We start from the raw sequence: 21,870 nt of genomic DNA on the forward strand, positions 1-21,870 counted from the left end.
CAGTGTCATTTTGGTCGGAGGGAGGACTACATGGGTGATGGCGGACGCAGTTCTGGGCGGGATTGGTTTGTTACTGTCTTTGCCAGATGAGCTGAGCTTGAATTTATGGGAGCAGCTCTGTGTGGGGTCTCTGCAGCCCCAGGGCGGCTTTAGGATCCTCGCAGGCTCAGGGAAGGGAAGGGACTTGCTAGCACCTAGGTCCTTGGAGTCAGCAGAGACTGTCCTGGGCTGTGTGCCTCCCATGCTCCTGCAGCCTCTCTGGTCTCTTCTTATACGGCACAAATCCCATTATTCAGGGTCCTCCTCTCATGACCCCATCCAGCCACAGCCACCTCCCAAAGGCTTCTCTCCAAATACCATAGCTGGTTAGGGCTTCCACATGTGAATTTCTGGGGAGACACAAGTCAGTCTTCAATACCCTCTTAGCCATTTCTGAGTGCATGGTTGAGTGGCGTTAAGCGCATTCTCATTGTTGTGGAATCGTCACCACCACCATCTCCAGAACCTTCTTACCTTGCAGAACTGAGACTCTGTTTCCTAAACACGCACACCCCATTCCTTTCCCCAATATTTAATACTTTTTTGTTTGTTATTTATTTATTTATTTATTTATTTATTTTGAGACAGAGTCTCACTCAGTCGCCCAGGCTGGAGTGCAGTGGCACGATCTTGGCTCACTGCAAGCTCCGCCTCCCAGGTTCACGCCATTCTCCTGCCTCAGCCTCCCGAGTAACTGGGACTACAGGCTCCCACCACCAGGCCTGGCTAATTTTTTTGGTATTTTTAGTAGAGACGAGGTTTCACCATGTTGTCCAGGATGGTCTCGATTTCCTGACCTTGTGATCCGCCCGTCTCGGCCTCCCAAAGTGCTGGGAATACAGGCGTGAGCCACCGTGCCCGGCCCTTAATACTTTTATAATCAGCTAATTAAAGCTAGCACAAGCATTGTTAAACATTTATTAGGGCACTCCGCCTCTGGGGTCTACCTCCCCAAGACCCAGAACCTCAGTCTAACCATGAGAAGAACCTCAGATAAACCCAAATTGCAGGACGCTCTGCAGAATGCCTGACGAGCCCTGCTCATGTCACATGAGGAGAGTGTGAAGAACTGTCGCAGACCAGAGGGCACAGGGAAGACAGGACAGAGTCCTGGGACAGAAAAAGGCCACTCAGGCAAAACAAAGAAAGAACAGATTTGGTGTGGGGCTCGTGCATGTCACATATCGACATAGCCTCCCTGGTTGTGATAAATGCATCCTAGGATGTAAGGTGGTAACATCAGGGGACCTGCAAGGTGCACGGGAATGATCTTTGCAACTCCTCTGTAAATAGAAAGGATTTAAAAACAAAACACTTATATATATATTTTTTGAGACAGAGTTTCACTCTTGTTTCCCAGGCTGGAGTGCAATGGCACGATCTCAGCTCACCACAACCTCTGCCTCCCAGGTTCATGTGATTCTCCTGTCTCAGCCTCCTGATTGGCTGAGATTACAGGTGCCTGTCATCACGCCCTGCTAATTTTTTGTATTTTTAGTAGAGATGGGGTTTCACCATGCTGGCCAGGCAGGTCTCGAACTCCTGACCTCAGGTGGTCTACCTGCCTCAGCCCCCCAAAGTGCTGAGATTATAGGCGTGAGCCACCGTGCCCAGCCAACACTTTCAAGCATTAGAATTGAAGTGGCTTTTTAGGAGATTGGAGTGCTGTCTCTCAAAGACGTCTGCACAGGGGCTCTGTGCATTAAACACACAGCACGCCTAAGCCTACGTGGTCCGCTGTTGCACCTGGACAGACAGGGACTTCCTGGGTGGCCCGAGCACCACACTAGCTCTCATTATGGCCTAAACGACCTTCCTGCATGGTTTTATTTTAAGGGGGGACATCCTGGCATCTGAGGTGTTCATAGTGCTTCTGATTCATCCAGAGAGGGAGTGGGGAATTATTGATCAAAGTGTGCAGAGTTTCAGACAGACAGACAGACAGACACACAGGAGGAATGAGTTTTGAGATCTTTGCACCGTGGGGTGACTGCAGCCAATAACAGCATACTGCATACAGGTACCCACTACATGACCGCACTTCGGTTGTTGACAGATTGCATATACGTGGTCCTGTAAGATTATGATACTGTATTTTTTACTGTGTCTTTTCTCTGTGTGGATATGTTTGTTTAGTTGTTTATTTTTTTTGAGATGGAGTCTTGCTCTGTCACCCAGGCTGGAGTGCAGTGGAGTGCAGGATCTTGGCTCCTGGCAACCTCCGCCTCCCGGGTGCAAGTGATTCTCCTGTCTCAGCCTCCCAAGTAGCTGGGATTACAAGTGTGCACCACCACGCCCAACTAAGTTTTGTATTTTTAGTAGAGACGAGGTTTCACCATGTTGGCCAGGCTGGTCTCGAACTCCTGATCTCAGGTGATCCACCTGCCTCGGCCTCCCAAAGTGCTGGGATTAAAGGCGTGAGCCACCATTCCCGGCCTGTGTAGATATGTTTAGATACACCTAGCGTTGTGTTACAGCTGCCTGCAGTGTTAGGATGGCCACATGCTGTACAGATTTGTAGCCTAGGAGTGATGGGCTCTGTCACGTTCTAACCTCAGTGCGTAGTTAGGCTACACCAGCTAGGCTTGTGTCTGTTGCTCTGTGATATTCGCACGATGATGAAATTGCCTAATGATGAATTTCTCAGAAACGCTTCCCCATCATTACGTGACACGTGACTGCATTTCAAAAGTAATAAGAGGCTTGGTGCGGTGGCTGACACCTGTAATCCCAGCCCTTTGGGAGGCTGAGGTGGCAGGATTGCTTGACCTCAGATGTTTGAGACCAGCCTGGACAACATACTGAGACGTCATCTCTAGTAAAAATAAAAAAATTAGTCAAGCGTGGTGGTGCACACCTGTGGTCCCAGCTACTTGGGAGGCTGAGGCGGGAGGAGCACCTGAGCCCAGGAGGTCTGCAGGGAGCTGTGATCAAGACTATTTAAAAGAAAAAATAGTGGTGAAATACACATTAAACTTCAAATTGCATATTTGTACCATTGCCTGATAACGGCAAGCTGAGGGTGGAATGGGGAGATTTCAGGCCGCGTCACAGCGTCAGGACAGGGTGGCTCACATGGTGATGTTTTGGTTCTGCTTCAGGTGATTCCCAAGGACTACAAGACCATGACTGCACTGGCCAAGGCCATCTCCAAGAATGTGCTCTTCGCTCACCTGGATGACAATGAGAGGAGGTAGGCAGACTCGTCCCCCGCCCTGGCATCACCACCGCCCTCCCCGGCCTCCAGGGAGGCTCTGCCATTTCTCTGACTCATGGGCCGTGGATCACGGAATGCTCGGTGCCAGGAGAAGCGTGTCACAGCTCTCTGGAAACGTGGGCTTGCCAGGCAGGGGTGGCTTCCCGAAATACTACGCTCCGTGCACCTGCCCTGCTGCTGAGCTGAATCCCTGCTCTGGGAGGACCCGGCTGCCTTCCTCAAATACCGGGTCTGGATCTGCGGTTCCCCCGCGCGCTATACCTAGAAAGGCACGGGTGGTGTGATGACTGTGGGCTTCGTGTTCCGGCCTCTTCCGTATGCATGGACGTGCCTTGCCGTTGTTAAGCTCACCGCTTCGCGGGGGAGATGGGGCCAGGATGTACCTTTCCCGCGGCTCCTGCCTGTACCGGGAGCTTGGAGGCTTGAGGCAGGAGGTGACAGCAGATGAGGTCTGCAGGGTCACAGTGAGGGGACAGAGGAGGTCAGGGTTATTCAGGGAAAGGGCCGAGTGTGAAGGGGCTTGGGTGCCATATGTGGGGATGGTGATCATAGACATAATTGGAAAAATCAGAAAAGTTTGAAAAGATTAAGAGCAGAAATGTCTCCATCTGATGCCTAGAGATAATCCTTGGGGATACTTGGGGGGCAGTCGTTAAGGATTGACCTTGTGCACAGATCCCGTCTGTAATAGCATCTCATTCTACACTGTTTTCTTACACTCAGGGCGTCCTTAACATCTTTCCACGCCAGTAAGGGTTCTGCAGTGGTCTGTGCTGTCAATTTCTGTGTGAATTAGATGTTTTCCTATTGTGGCTGTTTGCATTTTTTAAATCTCTATTATTATTATTATTTTAGACAGAGTCTTGCTCTGTTGGCCAGGCTAGACTGCAGTGGTGAGATCTTGGTTCACTTCAACCTCTGCCTCTCAGGTTCAAGCAATTCTCCTGCCTCAGCCTCCTGAGTATCTGGGACTACAGGCACCCGCCACCACACCCGGCTAATTTTTGCATTTTTAGCAGAGATGGGGTTTTGCCATGATGCCCAGGCTGGTCTCAAACTCCTGACCTCATGATCCACCTGCCTCAGCCACCCAAAGTGCTGGGATTACAGGTGTGAGCCACTGCGCCTGGCCTGCATTTTTAATTTTATGAACGTTTGGTGGTCATCCTTGCGTTTTCATCCTGGAGTACTTGTTCATTTCTTTCTTTGAGGTAAATTCCTTGATGTGATCAAAGGATGTGCAACATTGAAAATTCTCTCTTTTAAAACAATTATTTGACAAATTATAATTCTTTATTAGATTGACTGAGACATTTTGATACTAGTTCTATATAAAATCTAAATGACCTCCATAGGTATAAAATACAAAGAGAAAGTGTCTTTTTCTCCCCCTCCTGGAGGGCGACTGTGTGGTGGTCCAGGGGGGCTCTAGCTGCCCTCTGTGTTTGCAGGTGTGTGCCCAGGAGCGCAGGTGGGGACCCTGGGAGCACACTAGACACATTGTTCTGTGCTCTGCTCCTTGCTGGTGATGGGTCTAAGAAGTCCTTCCGTATAAGTACAAATCTAATTGTTGTGAGTATCTGCACAGTGTTCCATTGTAAGAATGAATCAGAGTTTATTAACTGCTGCCTTTGCCAAGGTCACGTGGGAGGATTCTAATTTCTCTGCGCTACAATGTTTCTGTGAGTAGTAACTCTGCCGTTAGGCAGGAGACTCCTGTCATTCTGGTTGCTGGGTCAGAGATTGGCCTATTAAGATCCTGATAGGTGTTGGGGTGCGTGTTTGTAACGGGCTTTTGATACATTTTTCTGGAATCTCACTCAGAATGGGTGGCAGGGGGCTATGCAGAGGAGTGGCCTTCAGGGGCCTTGGCTCCCAGCCGCTCACATCATGCTGAAATACGCTATCTCATCCAGAGCATGTGCCCGGTTCAGGCTGGATACTTTGGGTCTAGGGTGCCCAGTTACCTCAAGCAGCAACACCTGCTACCTCTGTGGTTGACCAGTGGTTAGAGTAGCTGAGCATGGCTGGGATAGCTCTGTGTGGCTGGAGTAGCTAGGCATGGATAGAGTTAGCTGGGCATGACGAGTGGCTAGATGTGGCTGGAGTAGCTGGGTGTGACTGGAATAGCTGGGGGTTGCTGGAGTAGCTGGGTGTGGCTAGAGTAGCTAGGCATGGATGGAGCAACTAGATGTGGCCAGAGTAGCTGGGTGTGGCTGGAATAGCTGGGTTTGGGTGGAGTAGCTGGGCATGGTGTGAATAGCTGGGTGTGGCTGGAATAGCTGGGTTTGGTTGGAGTAGGTGGACATGGCTGGAATATCTGGGTGTGGCTAGAGTAGCTAGGCATACATGGAGTAGCTGGGCATGACTGCAGTAGTTAGATGTGGCTAGAGAAGCTGGGTGTGGCTGGAATAGCTGGGTGCGGCTGGAGTATCTCATTGTGGTGAGAGTAACTAAGCATGGATGGATAGCTGAGAATGACTAGAGTAGCTAGATGTGTCTAGAGTAGCTGGGTGTGGCTGGAATTCAGGATTAGCCTGGACATGGTTGGAGTAGCTGTGTGTGGTTGGAGTAGCTGGGCATGGCTACTCCATCCTGGGAGGTGTCCAGGCTCCCCAAGATACCCACATCCTTGTCTCTGGGACCTGGATGTGTCATCTTGAGTGGCAGAGAGAGACTTTGCAGATGTGATGAAGTGAGAGGTGGGCGGGTGGCCCTGGGTTTCCCAGGAGGGCCCTGATACCATCACATGTGCCTTCTAAGGGGAGGCAGGAGGAGATTCCACACACAGAAGGGGAAGAGGCCATGTAACCACAAGGCAGGAATTGGTGAGATGTGGCCACAGGCTGAGGAGGGCCGTAGACACTGGAAGAGGCGAGGAGGGATCTGCCCGGGGCCTGTGGAGGGCGTGGCTCTGCAGCACCTTGATTTGCACCTGCTAATCCTGGATCTGGACTTCTGGTCCCCAGAACTGCAGAGACAATACACTTCTGTTGTTTCAGGACCTGCTGTACTTGCTCACAGCGGCCCTGGGATACACGCACAGAGGTGTCCGCCTGGCAGTGGTCACCAGGAGGAGCCAGATACTGAAGAGCTGAAGACTATTTTAACTTGAATTTAACTTGAATTTAAACATCAATTTACAATGCAATTGAAATGTCATTTTTGAATGGATGTTATGTTCACCTGGTTAAAAATTCAGTTTAGAAGATTACGGAGGGACCCTGAGGAAGAGAGAGCCCTTTCTGGTCCCAGCCGCGCCTCACTGGAGCCTCTGCAGCTTCCTCTTTGCAGACAGACTCAGCCCTGAGGCAGGAGGTCCCTGGTCCACAGCTGCTGGCCACACAGGCCAGCTGTCCATTTTTTTATTTTTTATTTTTTTTAAAGACAAGGCCTTACTCTGTCGCCCAGGCTGGAGTATAGTGACACCATCATAGCTCACTGCAGCCTCGACCTTCTGGGCTCAAGTGATCCTCCCATCTCAACTTCCCAAATAGCTGGGACTGCAGGTGTGCACCGCCACACCTGGCTAATTAAAAAAAAATTTTTTTTTTTTTGGGATGGAGTTTCACTCTTGTTGCCCAGGCTGGAGTGCAGTGGTGTAATCTTGGCTCTCTGCAACGTCCACCTCCCAGGTTCAAGCGATTCCCCTGCCTCAGCATCCCAAATAGCTGGGATTACAGGCGTGTGCCACCACACTTGACTAATTTTTGTATATTTAGTGGAGATGGGGTTTCACCATGTTGGCCAGGCTGGTCTTGAACGCATGACCTCAAGTGATCCACCCGCCTCGGCCTCCCAAAGTTCTGGGATTACGGGTATGAGCCACTGCGCCCAGCCTTTAAATTTTTTGTAGAGACAGGGTCTTGCCATGTTGCTCAGGCTGGTCTCGAACTCCTGACCTCAAGCGATCCTCCTGCCTTAGCCTGTCAAAGTGTTGAGGTTATAGGTGAGAGCCACTGTGCCCGGCCAAGCTGTTCATTTTTAATGCAGCTTCAAGTCCTCAGGAAAGGATGGTGGCTGATGAGGCCGGGGTCCAGTGTGGCCCTGCGAACCTGCTCCTTTGTGCCAACTAGAAGGGGGTGCTCTGGGTGGACAAAGCACTGTGGACGTACAGCTGGGCTTCAGCCATGCTCACCTTGCATCACGATGGGTAGCACGTCCTGGGGCTGTCATCTGTAGGCAGGAGACAGGAGACAGATCACAGAACCATGACATCTTTGAATGCTGGGGAGGGAGTTTCAATCAATGCAGAGTGGTCGTCATTTGGGCAGGCACCCTAAACGTCGGCTGCTGTGCTTAGAAGATTTATGTCTGCGTTCTGGGCCTCAGTTTGCAGATCGGGCCCAGCAGGTGGCTGGTCTACACTCAGCTCTTCCAGGAATGGGCTGCAGGACCAGGACTCTGGTCTGGGTGAGCACATTGTTATTATTGTTTATTATTTATTATTATTATTATTATTTTGAGATGAAGTCTCGCTCTGTTGCCCAGGCTGGAGTGTACTGGTGCAATCTCAGCTCACTGCAACCTCCACCTCCCGGGTTCAAGCGATTCTCCTGCCTCAGCCTCCCCAGTAGCTGGGATTACAGGAGCCTGCTACCACACCCGGCTAATTTTTGTATTTTCAGTAGAGATGGGGTTTCCCCATGTGGGCCAGGCTGGTCTCGAACTCCTGACCTCAAGTGATCCTCCTGCCTCGGCCTCCCAAAGTGCTGGGATTATAGGCATGAACCATCGCGCCCAACTATTATTTTTATTTATAGCAACGGTAATGATGACTGTCCAACATTTTCTTTTTCTGGCTCAAATATTCCCACATGTGGGAACAGTATGGTGGATAGAGCACAGCTTTGCACCTGAATTCAAAATTGGTTCAACAAGGCCGAGTGTGGTGTCTCACGCCTGTAATCCCAACACTTTGGGAGTCCGAGGTGGGCAGATCACTTGAAGTCAGGAGTTCAAGACCAGCCTGGCCAACACGGTGAATCCCTGTCTCTACTAAAATTACAAAAATTAGGCCGAGCACAGTAGCGCCTGTCATCCCTGCTACTCAGGAGGCTGAGGCAGGAGAATGGCTTGAACCCGGGTGGCGGAGATTGTGGTAAGCCGAGATTGCGCCACTGCACTCCAGCCTGCGTGATAGAACGAGACTCCGTCTTAAAAAAGGCCGGGCACGGTGGCTCATGCCTTTAATCCCAGCACTTTGGGAGGCCGAGGCGGGTGGATCATGAGGTCAGGAGATCGAGACCATCCTGGCTAACACAGTGAAACCCCGTCTCTACTAAAAATACAAAAAATTAGCCGGGCATGGTGGCCAGCATCTGTAGTCCCAGCTACTCGGGAGGCTGAGGCAGGAGAATGGCGTGAACCCGGGAGGCGGAGCTTGCAGTGAGCTGAGATCTGGCCACTGCACTCCAGCCTGGGCGACAGAGCGAGACTCCGTCTCAAAAAAAAAAAAAAAAAAAATCAGTTCCACAGAACTCCACAGAAGTTAAGATGACAAATACTTCCGGAGCATTCATTGTGTGCCAGGCTCCGTGCAGGGTGCTGGGAACACAGACTGGGTGGGGAATGGGTTCTCTCCTCGTGGGGCTGGCTTTCCCGGGGAGCAGGCAGCCTGCAGTCATTAAGCACATACATTTTCAGAGATGGTGTGTGGTGAAGGACATCGAGAGAGGCCTGCATGTCATAGAATGAGATGGCTTCACTCAGGATGGGCAGAAAGGTGAGAGTCAGCAAGGCTGTTCCAGGCATGGCAGAGCTGCAGCGAAGGGCCTGGGGCCCATTCCAGGCATAGCTGGGGCAGGGGAGAGCTGGTGAACACAGGGTAGGGCAGCTTTGTTCATTTCAGCAGGCACCTGCTGCCTGTGGGGGTGCTGGGGCCACAGGGAACAAGGCATTGCTTGGAGGGTAGCCGGGAAAATGGAGATCTCAGAATCTTCCTGGGATTCAAACATGTGTTTTAGCCTGGGCAACATAGTGAGACCTCATCTCTTAAAAAAATTAGCTGGGCCTGGTGGTGCATGTCTATAATCCCAGCTACTCAGGAGGCTGAGGTGGGAGCAGTGCTTGAGCTCAGGAGTTCAAGGCTACAGTGAGCTGAGATCGCGTCACCACACTCCAGCCTGGGCAACAGAGCGAGATCCTGTCTCAAAACAGAAACAAAACAAAACCCCAAAAAACCCATCCAAACACCCAAACGTGTGCTTGAAGTTCCCAACGGTTCTGGTGCTTCTTTGGAGCTCACCTGTCCCTCTGTGCGGCTCGTTCCTCTCGAAATAGCCGCAGTGAGAGGCAAACACTCGGGTGTGGGGAGGCCCCTGAGCTGTTCCCTCCAGAGGCAGCCTGTGAGCTCAGAGCTTATCAAAAGCCCGGCTCTGGCCAGATGACATCCACGCCCACCTTCAGAATCTGAATTCTGCAGAGCCTGGGGAAGGCCATGGAGGGACCAAAAAGTGGGGGGTTCAGGGCCCTTTAGAAACCCTCAGGTCCTCAACCTGAGGAAGAAGGAGGTGAACAGTCGCCTCAGTTCCTGACCGAGTTGTCAGACAGAACCACTCACACGAAATCTCTGTGTCCCCATCTTCTGGCCGATGAGCCTGGGGTCATTGAGAGCGTCGAGGACGGGAAAGCTCTGGCTGAGGATGGGCTGGGATGTGCTGCAGCCCGATCATCTCCGGTATCTGCGGCTGATGCTCGATCGTGAGCCCCTCTGCCGGACGCCGTGGCGTGGGGGAGCTCGGAGGCTGTCCTCGGTCCTGAGCCCCTCTGCCGGACGCCGTGGCCTGGGGGAGCTCAGAGACCCAGGCTGTCCTCTGTGCTGAGACCCTCTGCCAGACACCATGGCGTGGGGGAGCTTGGAGGCTGTCCTCGATCCTGAGCCCCTCTGCCGGACGCCGTGGCATGGGGGAGCTCAGAGGCTGTCCTCGGTCCTGAGCCCCTCTGCCGGACGCCGTGGCATGGGGGAGCTCAGAGGCTGTCCTCGGTCCCTGAGACCCCTCTGCCGGAGGAATATGAAGTAGGGGTTCATGAACTTGTAGCTCCATCTCACTTCCAACATCTGTCCTCCCTGCATGTGCGACGTTTACATCCAAACCCTAAAAAATGGCACGTGGACCTGCCCACCAGCCTTCTCTCTCGCTCTTGTTTTCATTGTGGCAAATACATATCACATAAAATTTGCCATTTTAACCTTTCCTTTTTTTTTTTTTTTTGAGATGGAGTCTCACTCTGTCACCCAGGCTGGAGTGCAGTGGTGCTATCTCAGCTCACTGCAACGTGTCTCCTGGGTTCAAGCGATTCTCCTGCCTCAGCCTCCCGAGTAGCTGAATTACAGGCATGAGCCACCACACCCAGCTAATTTTTGTATTTTTAGTAGAGATGGGGTTTCGTCATGTTGGCCAGGCTGGTCTCGAACTCCTCACCTCAGGTGATCTGCCTGCCTCAGACTCCCAAAGTGCTGGGATTGGATTACAGGCATGAGCCACTGCTGCCTGGCCCATTTTAACCATTTTAAAGTGTTTAATTCAGTGGCATTAGTTACATTCACAATGATGTGCTGCTATCACCACCCTTAGTTTCAGAAATTTTCCTCATTCCAAATAGAAGCCCCAAACTTATTCAGCTGTCAGTCCTATCTCCCCCTATAACCCCAATCTACTTTCTCTTTCTATGAGCTTGCCTATTCTAAATATTTCATATAAGTCATTATAGGACTTGAATGAACCACGATATATGACCTTTTGTGATGGGCTGTTTCACTGAGCACAGTGTTTTCAAGGCACATGCACAGCATAGCATGTGTCAACACTTTCTTCCTTTTTCAGGGCCGAGTAATATTCCACTCCATGGCCACACCCCGTGTGTGTATCCATTTGTCTGCTGATGGACACTTGGGTTGTTTTCACCTTTTGGTTATTGTGATTAGTGCTGCTGTGAACATGGGTGTGCAGGTGTTTGTTTAAGTCTCCTGGGCAAATGCTGATGGATGGAATTACTGGGTCGTATGGTAATTCCATATTTAGCTTTTTGAGGAACCACAGATGCTGCTTCCCTTCCCCCCTGACTGAACTCAGAGCCTCCCATTCCTGTCTGTGCTGCCTTGGTGGCAACTGTGTTTCAGCTAAACTCCTCAAATCCTTTCTGGGCTTCTCCCCAGCTCCCAGGCTCTAGGCAGGTTCAGTAAAGCTCTTATTTTAGGGCCAGGCTGGACCCTGAGTATGAGCTGAGCCAAATGATATCTCTGGGCCATCCCAGCTGTTTGTGTCCAGGAAGAAGCTGTGCTGGGTCCTGTGCCCTTGGCCCTGAGAATCAGAACCACATGTGCCCTCCATCTCTGACCCTTCTGGATCCTAGAGCTACGTGGACACGAAACAGAGGAAGCAGATGGTTGGCTTAAAAACTCCTCTTTGTAAGGCTGGCTTGAAAAGGAAGCTTTTGCACAGGGTGTGTGTGTCTGTTTCAGTTCTTTTGTTTTGCACATAGGAAAACTCACTTTCCATATCGAAGCCCCAGTGGGCTCCTTTTTCTGGCCACGGTCTCTAAAGAAACAGCCTGATGGCTCAGGAAACTGGTTCCAGGGGGAGCAGGCAGGGGAGGGATTGTCTCTGGACCTTTCACGTGATGTCTCCCCTGTGCAGCATCCAAATCCTTTGCTTTTTCCAGTTTACTAGAAGCTGAGCTTCATAGCTTTGCCTCTGCTCAGCTGTGGTTTGGCGAGTAGAGCAAAATTCCTTCCAAGTTTGCAGGGCGTCTGGCACACCCCTGGCTTTGAGGCTGCCTGCTTGTCTTTTCTCTGCTTCCCCACGTAGGAAGAGTGCGGCAGATAATCCTTTGCAGATAAATCCACCTGCAGGGTGTGCACACCTGCTGGCCTAATGACCCCTCCATCCAGTAGTTCAGGTTCAAGACAGGTATCCCCATCGTCACAGGCGGTGTGACTTCGCCCTCGTCAATCGGTAACAGTGTGGGAGATATGTAAGATTGTGCGGGAGATATATAAGCTTCGAGAAGTGTAGAGATTATGTTCAAGACCTTTGATTTAAAGGAAGATAGTGCAACGTGGTTGTGAGGGAGGCTGCCCCTCCCCCAGACCGCCTGCCTGTCCTTCTAGGATGGTGGTATTGCAGGTTGGCCTTGATCAAAGGGTGTCCCTGGGCCTTTGCACAGGATCCTGTGAGAGGCATTGTGTCAACCTCACAGCCTCAATTTCCTTCCCTGTCCTTGTCCAAGGCCCCAAAACTCCTCAGGGGCAGAGCTAGGGTTCCAGCTTGAGTTCTTGGGCACCTAAGCTTGTGCTCTCTCCCCTGTGAGGACACATCGCCCGCACCTGCCCTTACCCTGCCTGCCTGGGGAAGGAAGATTGAGAATGGGTGATTTAGGCATTGTCAGTGTGCAGGGTCCATAGTGTCCTGTGGCGAACTGCAGCTGCAGGGAGACGACTCAGGGGAGAGACAGGACCAGGAATTCCCATCACACAGGTGTTGGGCTGGAGTGGTCTTATTCCCAGGCACGCCTATGCACACAGTCATGCACACGCAATCTCACTCAGGTACCACAGAATTTAAGGTGTGTTTAAAACATCTTTTGAAAGGAGAGATTTGTGGATATCATTTATAAGTAATAACATTCTCTGAGCCGAAGTTTTCTCAGGTGTCAAATCAGGATAATAAAACCTACTTTGAGGTTGTTGTGAGAATATAAAGCAGGAATATCTATGTGTGTACTGTTATCATCACCACCATCACTATCATCACCAAGACATTTATTTACGCCCTGACGATTACGAGCATTATTACATTACTATTACGACATTATGACGATGATTTTCTGACATTTATTGGTGATGATGACGATGACATTTATTTTAATTTATTCCTGACGACGACGACATTATTTTTTGTTATTTACGAGATGACATTACGACATTACGAGATGATCTTGATGACGATGATGATGAGGATGACATTAACGATATTTATTTTGACGACGATCTCGACGATCTCTGACATTAATTTACGACATTATTTACATACGATCCTCGACGACGACATTACTTTATTTCATTACCATTACGACATTACCATTTTACGACCACTTTATTACTTTATCGATATGACATTAGAGATGATGACATTACGGTCTCTCGACGACGATGACATTTGTTATCTCTCGATACGATCTTTACGAGATGCATTTATCGATTACTTATCTCGATTACGGTTTACGAGGACGCGATTATTTACGATTTCGACATTACGCGATCTCGAGCATTTATTATTTATCTTTATGACGACGACGACGATTACGACATTACTTTACGCATTACGACACGAGCATTTTACGACGACATTACGCATTTCCGATGATTACGATTACTTTATCGACGGATGATTACCACGATTGCGATTCGTCACCACCATTATCTTCATCATCACCATATCTTCATCTTCATCTTCACCATCATCTTCACCTTCATCATCATCATCACCACCATCGTCATCACTGTTGTGGTCGTTGTCATCACCCTCTTTCTGTGGCCCTTTGGCTGTGTGGCAGTGGAGTCCATGAAGAGCCATCTTCCTGGGTGGTGCCTTGCCCCTCGGAGGCCGGCCGAGCTGTCTAGACAGATCCCGCAGTCAGGCCCAACTCAGCACTTGGTCCGAGAAAGAGGCTGGTGTAGCCTTGAGTCATTCTCTGCTCCACCCTGGGCCTGAGTTGACAAATAGGCCGCTCCGGGCCTCCCAGCACCCACAGTCAGCAGGAAGATCCCTAGGAGGCCACCTTGTCCCCACCTCACTGTACCGAACAGAGCTCTAAGACCCAGTGAGAGGGGGCCTTGGCCTGTTGCACTGACCCACACAGCAAGTGTCCAGCTGGGGCTGGAGTGAGGTGTCCTTTCCCCCTGGGATGGCTCCCGCGTCAGCCGGGGCTGGAGTGAGGTGTCCTTATCCCCTGGGATGGCACCCACGTCAGCCGGGGCTGGAGTGGGGTGTCCTTATCCCCTGGGATGGCACCTGCACAGCCCCTCTGCAGAGCTGAGTAGCTCCCAGTGCAGGCCCTGGGGTGGTGGTAGGTGCAGCCTTCTCACCTGGTGTCAGCTATTGGAGCGAAGCAGATTCTGCATCTTACCTGGGGTGCCCGGGGCAGTTGCACGTTGGCCAGGGACCTCAGCAGCCCCAGGAAGCAGCCCCAGGAAGCAGCCCCAGGAAGCAGCCTCAGGAAGCAGCCCCAGGAAGCAGCCTCAGGAAGCAGCCCCAGGAAGCAGCCTCCGCATGCTCTGGAGCCCTGGAATGTGCTAGGACCGTGAAGGCTGTCCCTGGAGGGTGTGTCCCAGGCCTTGGGGAGCAAGGAGGAGGCCCTTAGGTTCTTGTCCTGGTCCCCTCCCGGCTTTCACTGATTAGGGCGCCTGGAAGGGGAGCATCGCTGAGCTCCTGGGAGCCGAGAAGCGCGATAATTGGGCGGCACCGTGTGTGTTTGCGGTGTGCGTCGGGCCTCCGGCGAGGACCTCATTACTGGAGCTGCCAGACGGGCGCGGGCGAGGGCACCTCACCCTTGGGGCGGCCTTCCTGGCAGCGGCTCCAGCTCTCTGCTGCTCTAATTAAAACACAGGCCTCTGGCTTGAGCAGCACCACTGGCCTGCGCAACTGTCTCTGTTATCTGTCGCTGTTTCTCTTCCTCCCACCTGCATATCTCTGCAGTCTGTTTTTCCACAAATTGGCTCGGATCCTCAGGTGATGGGAAAAACAAGCCCTTCTGCCGAATTCACGGGCAGCCGAAAGGAGCTGTCTCATGGCTTCTCCCAGCCTTCGCGGCCCCCCATTCTGGCTTGGGCTTTGGGACTTTCTGCTTCTCTTTCGGGCAACATTAAAAAAACAAAATTAGCATTTTGGAAAATGCAGGGCCTCGTCTGAGGAGATGCTTAATGGCTTGAACATGCAGAGAATTTGATTTCCATTTGCAGAAAGCCTGGCTGGATCTCGGCAGAGGAGACCTTGACGTTAGCAAAGTCAGGGGCCACGTGAGCCCGAGAGGCTTTAGAAGCTGAATTCAGCAGAGGCCGAAGCCTGAGGTTTGAAACTCCATCAGACGCATGAGTAATGGCCATGGGCCTCAGGCATGTTGTCTTTCTAGAGCTCCCCAGTGGCCCCAGGGGCTGCCGTTTGGCAGGGGAGGCAGAGAGAGGTTAAGCAGGCTGCCTCGGGCCACACAGCTCCGAGTCAAAGAAGCTGGGACTGGGACCTGGCTGGGATGTGGCTGCTCCGGGCCAACCTGCCCACGGTGAATGCACACACAGCTCGTTAACCTGCCAGGAAAACGCAACAACCTTTTGAAGAGAACAGTCATTTTCCACATGCCTCGCATTTTCCAGCTCATAACAAGTCTCGTGGCCTGGGCCTGGAGCTTCAGGGCAATTGCAGCTCTTTGTGGAGCCTGTTTGAAGGGCTGGCGCTATCTAACACCACAGTGACAACAAGGCCTCTTGCTTTTTCTTTTTGCTTTTTTTTTTTTGAGACGGAGTCTCGCTCTGTCGCCCAGGCTGGAGTGCAGTGGCCGGATCTCAGCTCACTGCAAGCTCCGCCTCCCAGGTTCACGCCATTCTCCTGCCTCAGCCTCCCGAGTAGCTGGGACTACAGGCGCCCACCATCTCGCCCGGCTAGTTTTTTGTATTTTTTAGTAGAGACGGGGTTTCACCGTGTTGTCGGTCAGGCTGGTCTCAAGCTCCCGTGATCCTGTAATCCGCCCGTCTTGGCCTCCTAAAGCGCTGGGATTACAGGAGTGAGCCACTGCCCCTGGCCTGAGCCTCTATTTTTTTTTTTTTTTTTGGTGACGGAGTCTCGCTCTGTCGCCCAGGCTGGAGTGCAGTGGCCGGATCTCAGCTCACTGCAAGCTCCGCCTCCCAGGTTCACGCCATTCTCCTGCCTCAGCCTCCCGAGTAGCTGGGACTACAGGCGCCACCACCACACCCCGCTAGTTTTTTGATTTTTTAGTAGAGACGGGGTTTCACTGTGTTAGCCAGGATGGTCTCGATCTCCTGACCTTGTGATCCACCCATCTCGGCCTCCCAAAGTGCTGGGATTACAGGCTTGAGCCACTGCGCCCGGCCAGGCCTCTTGCTTTGTCTGATTCGTGGGTGGAAAGAAGACCCTCAGGACCTTCTCACCCAGGAGGTGATCACAGCCATTGTGGATCTTGCCTGTGGTCCTGGCTGTTTGGTGCCCTAAGGTTTTTGTTTTTGTGTTTTTTGAGACACAGTCTTGCTCTGTTGCTCAGGCTGGAGTGTAGTGGCACGATCTTGGCTCACTGCAGCCTTGACTTCCTGGGCTCAAGCAGTCCTCCTGCCTCAGCCTCTGGAGTAGCTGGGGCCACAGGCATGCACCACCATGCCCAGCTAATTTGTTTTAGTTTTTGTAGAGACAGAGTCTTGCTGTGTTGCCCAGGCTGGCCTTGAGCCTCCCAGGTTCAAGCGATCCTCCGGCCTCAGCCTCCCAAAGTGTTGGGATTACAGGCGTGAGCCACCACACCCGACAGCTGCTGTAACATTTTGAAACCTGGGGAATTTGGTGGTGTGTGGTCTCCAGTACCACAGCTCCTGGACCCCTAGCCAGGTCACTTTTTGTCGTCACTGACAAGCCCCCTGCAGACTTGTGGGCTGAGATGCTGCACATGGCCTGCCTCCAGCACCCAGTATGTGGATGGGGACCCGAGGCTCAGAGAAGGTGCAGGGAGGCCCGCTGCCCCGGGCAGGGAGTGGGGCTGTCCTTCAGACAGAAGGTGACAGGTCAGAGGCTGCGTTCATGCAGGCCCGAGGCTAAGCCCTGGTACAGTGCTGGCCGCTGTGCGGTGTTTGGCCACGGGGGCCACGTGGCGACCGGAAGGAGGGATGCACCAGCTTTCACACTCTGATGGGTGCCGTGGGTCCTGGCATGGCTCCATTCTTGAGTCCTGGTCACTAAAATTAGCCCTGTCGCCTGCCAGCGGGTGTGAGGAATTCACCAGTTGGCTGGGAATGGGGGTCTGTGGAGATGGGGGTCTGCGGAGAGAGGCCAGGCAAAGGGAAGGTCGCATGGGGGGGCCCTCCCTGGAGGGGAATGTAACCGTCAAGCTGGTCCCAGCCCTGTGGAGTTCCTTGTAGTACGAAGTATATTGTCAGTGTTTTGGTGACCCTGTTCCCACTTGTCACAGGGGGACCCTGAGGCTTGGAGACAGTGGGGGGCTTGCCCAGGTCACACGGTTTCCTTGGGAAAAGTCAGCCCTCCTACAGCCACCTCTCTGCTCCCTGCAGAATGAGGAAGCCACGCCCACTCGGGATGCAGGTGCAGTTAACACTCCCTGAGATCTGCTTGGGGTCAGGTGTGGGGCTGAGAGCGGTGAGTGTGCTGTCTCGCTGTCCTGACAGCAGCCCTGAGGGCATGTGGTAACGTCATCCCCAAGGTCCAGGTGAGGATTGGACACACAGACAGCTGTGACCACCTGCTCCGGGCCACCGCTGCTGCCCAGACCACCACATGCACCCCGGTTTGACCACGGTCTGTGTAGGGCCAGGACCCTGGGACACAGCTGTCCTCTCCTCTCCTGACCAAGAGCCTTTTCTAGTAGGGACCCGTAGTTTAAAAGTGGCTCATGCCTGTAATCCTAGCACTTTGGGAGGCCGAGATTGCTTGAGCCCAGGAGTTTGAGACCAGCCTGGGCAGCATAGCAAGACCCTCTACCCTCCTCCTAAAAATTAAAAAATTAGCTGGGTGTGGTGGCAGGCACCTGTAGTTACTCGGGAAGCTGAGGTGCGAGGATCGCTTGAGGCTGGGAGGTTGAAGCTACGGTGAGCTGTGATTGCACCACTGCTGTCTCCAGCCTGGGTGACAGGGCGAGACCCTGTCTCAAAAATAAAAATAAGTAAAAATAAACACACATAAATAAAGAGTGGATTATTGTCCGGTTGTCTCGTGGGTGTGTTAGTTGCTGCTGGACCACTGAGGAAGTGACCGATTCCCCTGGCGGGTGGGCCCTTGTTCATCAGACCCAGTGAAACTTCAGCCACATCCCCAGAGGTGTGCAGGATTTTCCAGGCAAAGAAGAGGGGGGACTAAGTTCCTGAGTGTCCTGGGGCCTCTTTCAGGACTCCGTCCCGTTGAGCACTCTTAGATCTCTCCTTGGTTTCAGTCTGTTTCAAAGCGTCAGAAAAAGGAAGGAAGAGGGTGATGAACTGGGTGGTGTTTCTGGAAGGCCCCCCCACCTCCCCGCGTGGCCACTCTGAGGGCGAGAGCCTGGGCCCCAGGTGGTGGGGGGAGCTTTGGAGGCTGGGGCTCAGGGCTCAGCATTGCTTGGAGGGTGTCCCAGGAGACTTGCTCAGATTCTGCTGTGGGCGTCCGTGGGACTGGCAGCGAGCTCAGGTGTGGGGAGAGTAGGTATTTGGACCCGTTGGGGTGGGGCCTGTGGCACCTGGGGAGGTGTTGAGAGGCAGCAGGCTCACAGACTTGGGCCCTGTCGAGCTATGGTAGACGGGAACTCGGTGGGCCCATGTCCCCGGGGAGACTGAGCAGGGAGGTGACGCCAGGCCTGGGGGGAACCAGAACCCGGAACGCAGAGCTGGGAGAAGGCTGGGATAGGCTCGTGGGCTCCTCCCCTCTCTGCAGGAGGGAACTGTCCTGGGGAGGGGAGTCTCTTCCCCACTGGCGCCGAGCAGGGGATGGAGAGCCCAAGGCAGCCGCACCTCTCTCCTGCTGGGAGAGCCTGGAGCCTTTGTCACTGAAGGGAGAGAGACCACTGGCTTCTTGTGCCTCAAGGGCTGAAACATTTTCTGCTCCCGGGGGAGAGCTACAGGACTGGGGGCAGCTCCTCCTCCCCCTTCTCTTCCTTAACATTACGTTTTTTTATTGTAATAAAAACCCAGGAGTCTGGGCCAGACACAATAGCTGGAGCCTGTGGTCCCAGCCACTCCAGAGGCTGAGGTGGGAGGTCACTTAAGCCTGGGAGGTGGAGACCACAGTGAGCCGAGATCGCGCCACCGCACTCCAGCCTGGGCGACAGAGCGAGACTCCATCTCAAAAACAAACAAAAACAGAAAAGCCCCCACGAGGCCGTGCGTCTGGAGGTGCAGAACTGTGGAGGAAGCAGCCTCTTGCGTCCATGGTCACGGCTGGGGGTTTCCTCCCTGGGCTGGTTTTTGCAGCCGTCATCTTCCTGCCTCACCAGCGTTGTTGTTTCTGCCTCTTCCCGTTGGCTCCCAGCTCCCTTCCTCACAGCCGCTTGTGTGCACAGCGTTCCGGCTTGGGACAGCGTGTGCGGCCGCCACGTGGGTGCCCTCTTCTCCCCCTTTGGAGGTCACTTTGGTGCCTGTGGGCTGAAGCGGCAGAGACCAGCATCTTAGGATTGTGTCATCCTCATGGTTTGTGATCCATCCTGCACATCTCCGCAGTGTCTGTGCTGTGTGCGTGAGGTTTTTATTTGCCTGGTGTCATGAGACCCATGTTGGTGACTCTTTCCTAGCTTACAAATGGCTGCAAGATAATTTTCTTTTTCTTTTCTTTTTTTTTTTTTGAGACAGAGTCTCGCTCTGTCGCCCAGGCTGGAGTGCAGTGGCGCAATCTCAGCTCACTGCAAACTCTGCTTCCTGGGTTCATGCCATTCTCCTGCCTCAGCCTCCCGAGTAACTGGGACTACAGGTGCCCACCGCCACGCCCGGCTAATTTTTTTGTATTTTTAGTAGAGACGGGGTTTCACCGTGTTATCCAGGATGGTCTCAATCTCCTGACCTCATGATCTGCCCGCCTTGGCCTCCCATAGTGCTGGGATTACAGGCGTGAGCCACCACACCCGGCCGATATTATTATTATTATTATTATTTTTTGAGACAGAGTCTCGCTCTGTTGCCCAGGCTGGAGTGCAGTGGCACGATCTCGGCTCACTGCAAGCTCCGCCTCCTGGGTTCCCGCCATTCTCCTGCCTCAGCCTCCCGAGTAGCTGGGACTACAGGCGCCCACTACCTCGCCTGGCTAGTTTTTTGTATCTTTTAGTAGAGACGGAGTTTCACCATGTTAGCCAGGATGGTCTCGATCTCCTGACCTCGTGATCCGCCCATCTCGACCTCCCAAAGTGCTGGGATTACAGGCATGAGCCACCGCACCTGGATATTATTTCTTTAAAAACATTGTAGGCCAGTCACAGTGGCTTATGCCTATAACCCCAGCATTTTGGGAGGCCTAGATGGGTGGATCACTTGAGGCCAGGAGTTTGAGACCAGCCTGGCCAACTTGACAAAACCCTGTCTCTACTAAAAATACAAAAATTAGCCTGGCGTGGCGGTGGGCACCTGTAGTCCCAGCTACTCGGGAGGCCGAGGCAGGAGAATCACTTGAACCAGGGAGGTGGAGGTTGCAGTGAGCTGAGATTGCACCACTGCACTCCAGCCTGGGCAACAGAGTGAGACCCTATCTCAAAACAAAAAACAAAAAACATTTTATCGTGGAAAATTTCACAAGGATGTGAAAGAAGAGTGGCTCTCGTGAGACGCCGACTTCCGCAGCATGAGGCCATGATCAGGCTGCTCTCATCTCTCTTCCTTCCCACTTTCTCCTGACCCGGACCTGTTTTGAAGCAAGCCTGAGCCATCAGATCATTTTGTCTGTGAATATTTCAGTGTGAGATGCTAACTTTGTTTTTCTTCTGAGACAGGGTCTCACTCTAGGCTGGAGTGCAGTGGTGCAGTCATAAGTCGCAGCAGCTCCCACCTCATGGGCTCCAGGGATCCTCCTGGCTCAGCCTCCCTAGTAGCTGGAACTACAGGTGTGGACCACCATGCCTGGCTAGTTTTTATTTTTATTTCTGTAGAGATGGGGTCTCGTTATGTTGCCCAGGCCGGTCTCGAACTCCTTGCCTCAAGCAATGCTCCCTCCTCGGCATCTCAAAGTGCTGGGGTTACAGGTGTGAGCCACCGGACCGTGCCAAGTTGCTAATTTTTGATCCAGTTTCTTGTCTTCATAATCACATCACTGTGGATAGGCGAGGTTGGGGTCGCACATTTGCCATCCATACGCTGGCTCACGGAGCTGCTGTCTGCGGCCTGTGTTTCTGACATGGACCTTGCCTGTCAGGTTTGCATTTCTCTCCTCATTAAATTGGGAGCCTCTTTGGAAGGCGGGTCTGCTTCTGAGCCTCTTTCTGCTGCTGCAGAGTGAGAACTATGCAAGCCTCGCTGGTTCGTAAGGAGGTGGAGGCTGTGAGAAGAAATAAAAGCACCCCTGAGCCCAGACAATGATTTTCTTCTTGTTTTACAAGCCTGTTGCTGAAGACTTGACATTTTCTGCTTTACGTCTTGTGCGGTGACAGCTGGTTCATGCTTGTCCTTCAAAAAAAGCAACAGTTGCTAAGAGTCCCACAAACAAAGATGTGCTTTGACTCCCAGGAACAGCTGTGGAAGGACAGGGCGTCCTGTCAGCTGCTAAGTCCAAATACTCAGACTGCCCGAAACGGCGCCTCAGCCCCTGGCGCCGCTGGGTACTGCCCCCCATTCCCGTCCACCACCCCCATAGCTTCGTATTTTCTAACGGTGAAAAAATGCTTTCTTGCTTCTTGACTGGAGACACGAAGTCCTCTGAGTTAACTGAGGCTATATCTGG

At 52.6% G+C, this 21,870-nt stretch overlaps 1 protein-coding gene across 4 annotated transcripts in view; it reads left to right on the top strand.

Annotated features, from left to right (window-relative positions):
- PRKAR1B (protein kinase cAMP-dependent type I regulatory subunit beta) overlaps window positions 1-21,870 on the top strand; it is a 179,516-nt gene that overhangs the window by 47,047 nt on the left and 110,599 nt on the right. For all 4 annotated transcript variants that reach the window (XM_031665660.1, XM_031665661.1, XM_031665659.1 and 1 more), the window contains one exon: window positions 3,141-3,232. In XM_031665660.1, coding sequence (XP_031521520.1) covers window positions 3,141-3,232 — 92 coding nt within the window. The remainder of the gene's footprint in view (window positions 1-3,140; window positions 3,233-21,870) is intronic.

Source organism: Papio anubis, chromosome 4 (genome assembly GCF_008728515.1).
Source record: "Papio anubis isolate 15944 chromosome 4, Panubis1.0, whole genome shotgun sequence".
In the NCBI taxonomy this organism is placed as follows: Eukaryota; Metazoa; Chordata; class Mammalia; order Primates; family Cercopithecidae; genus Papio; species Papio anubis.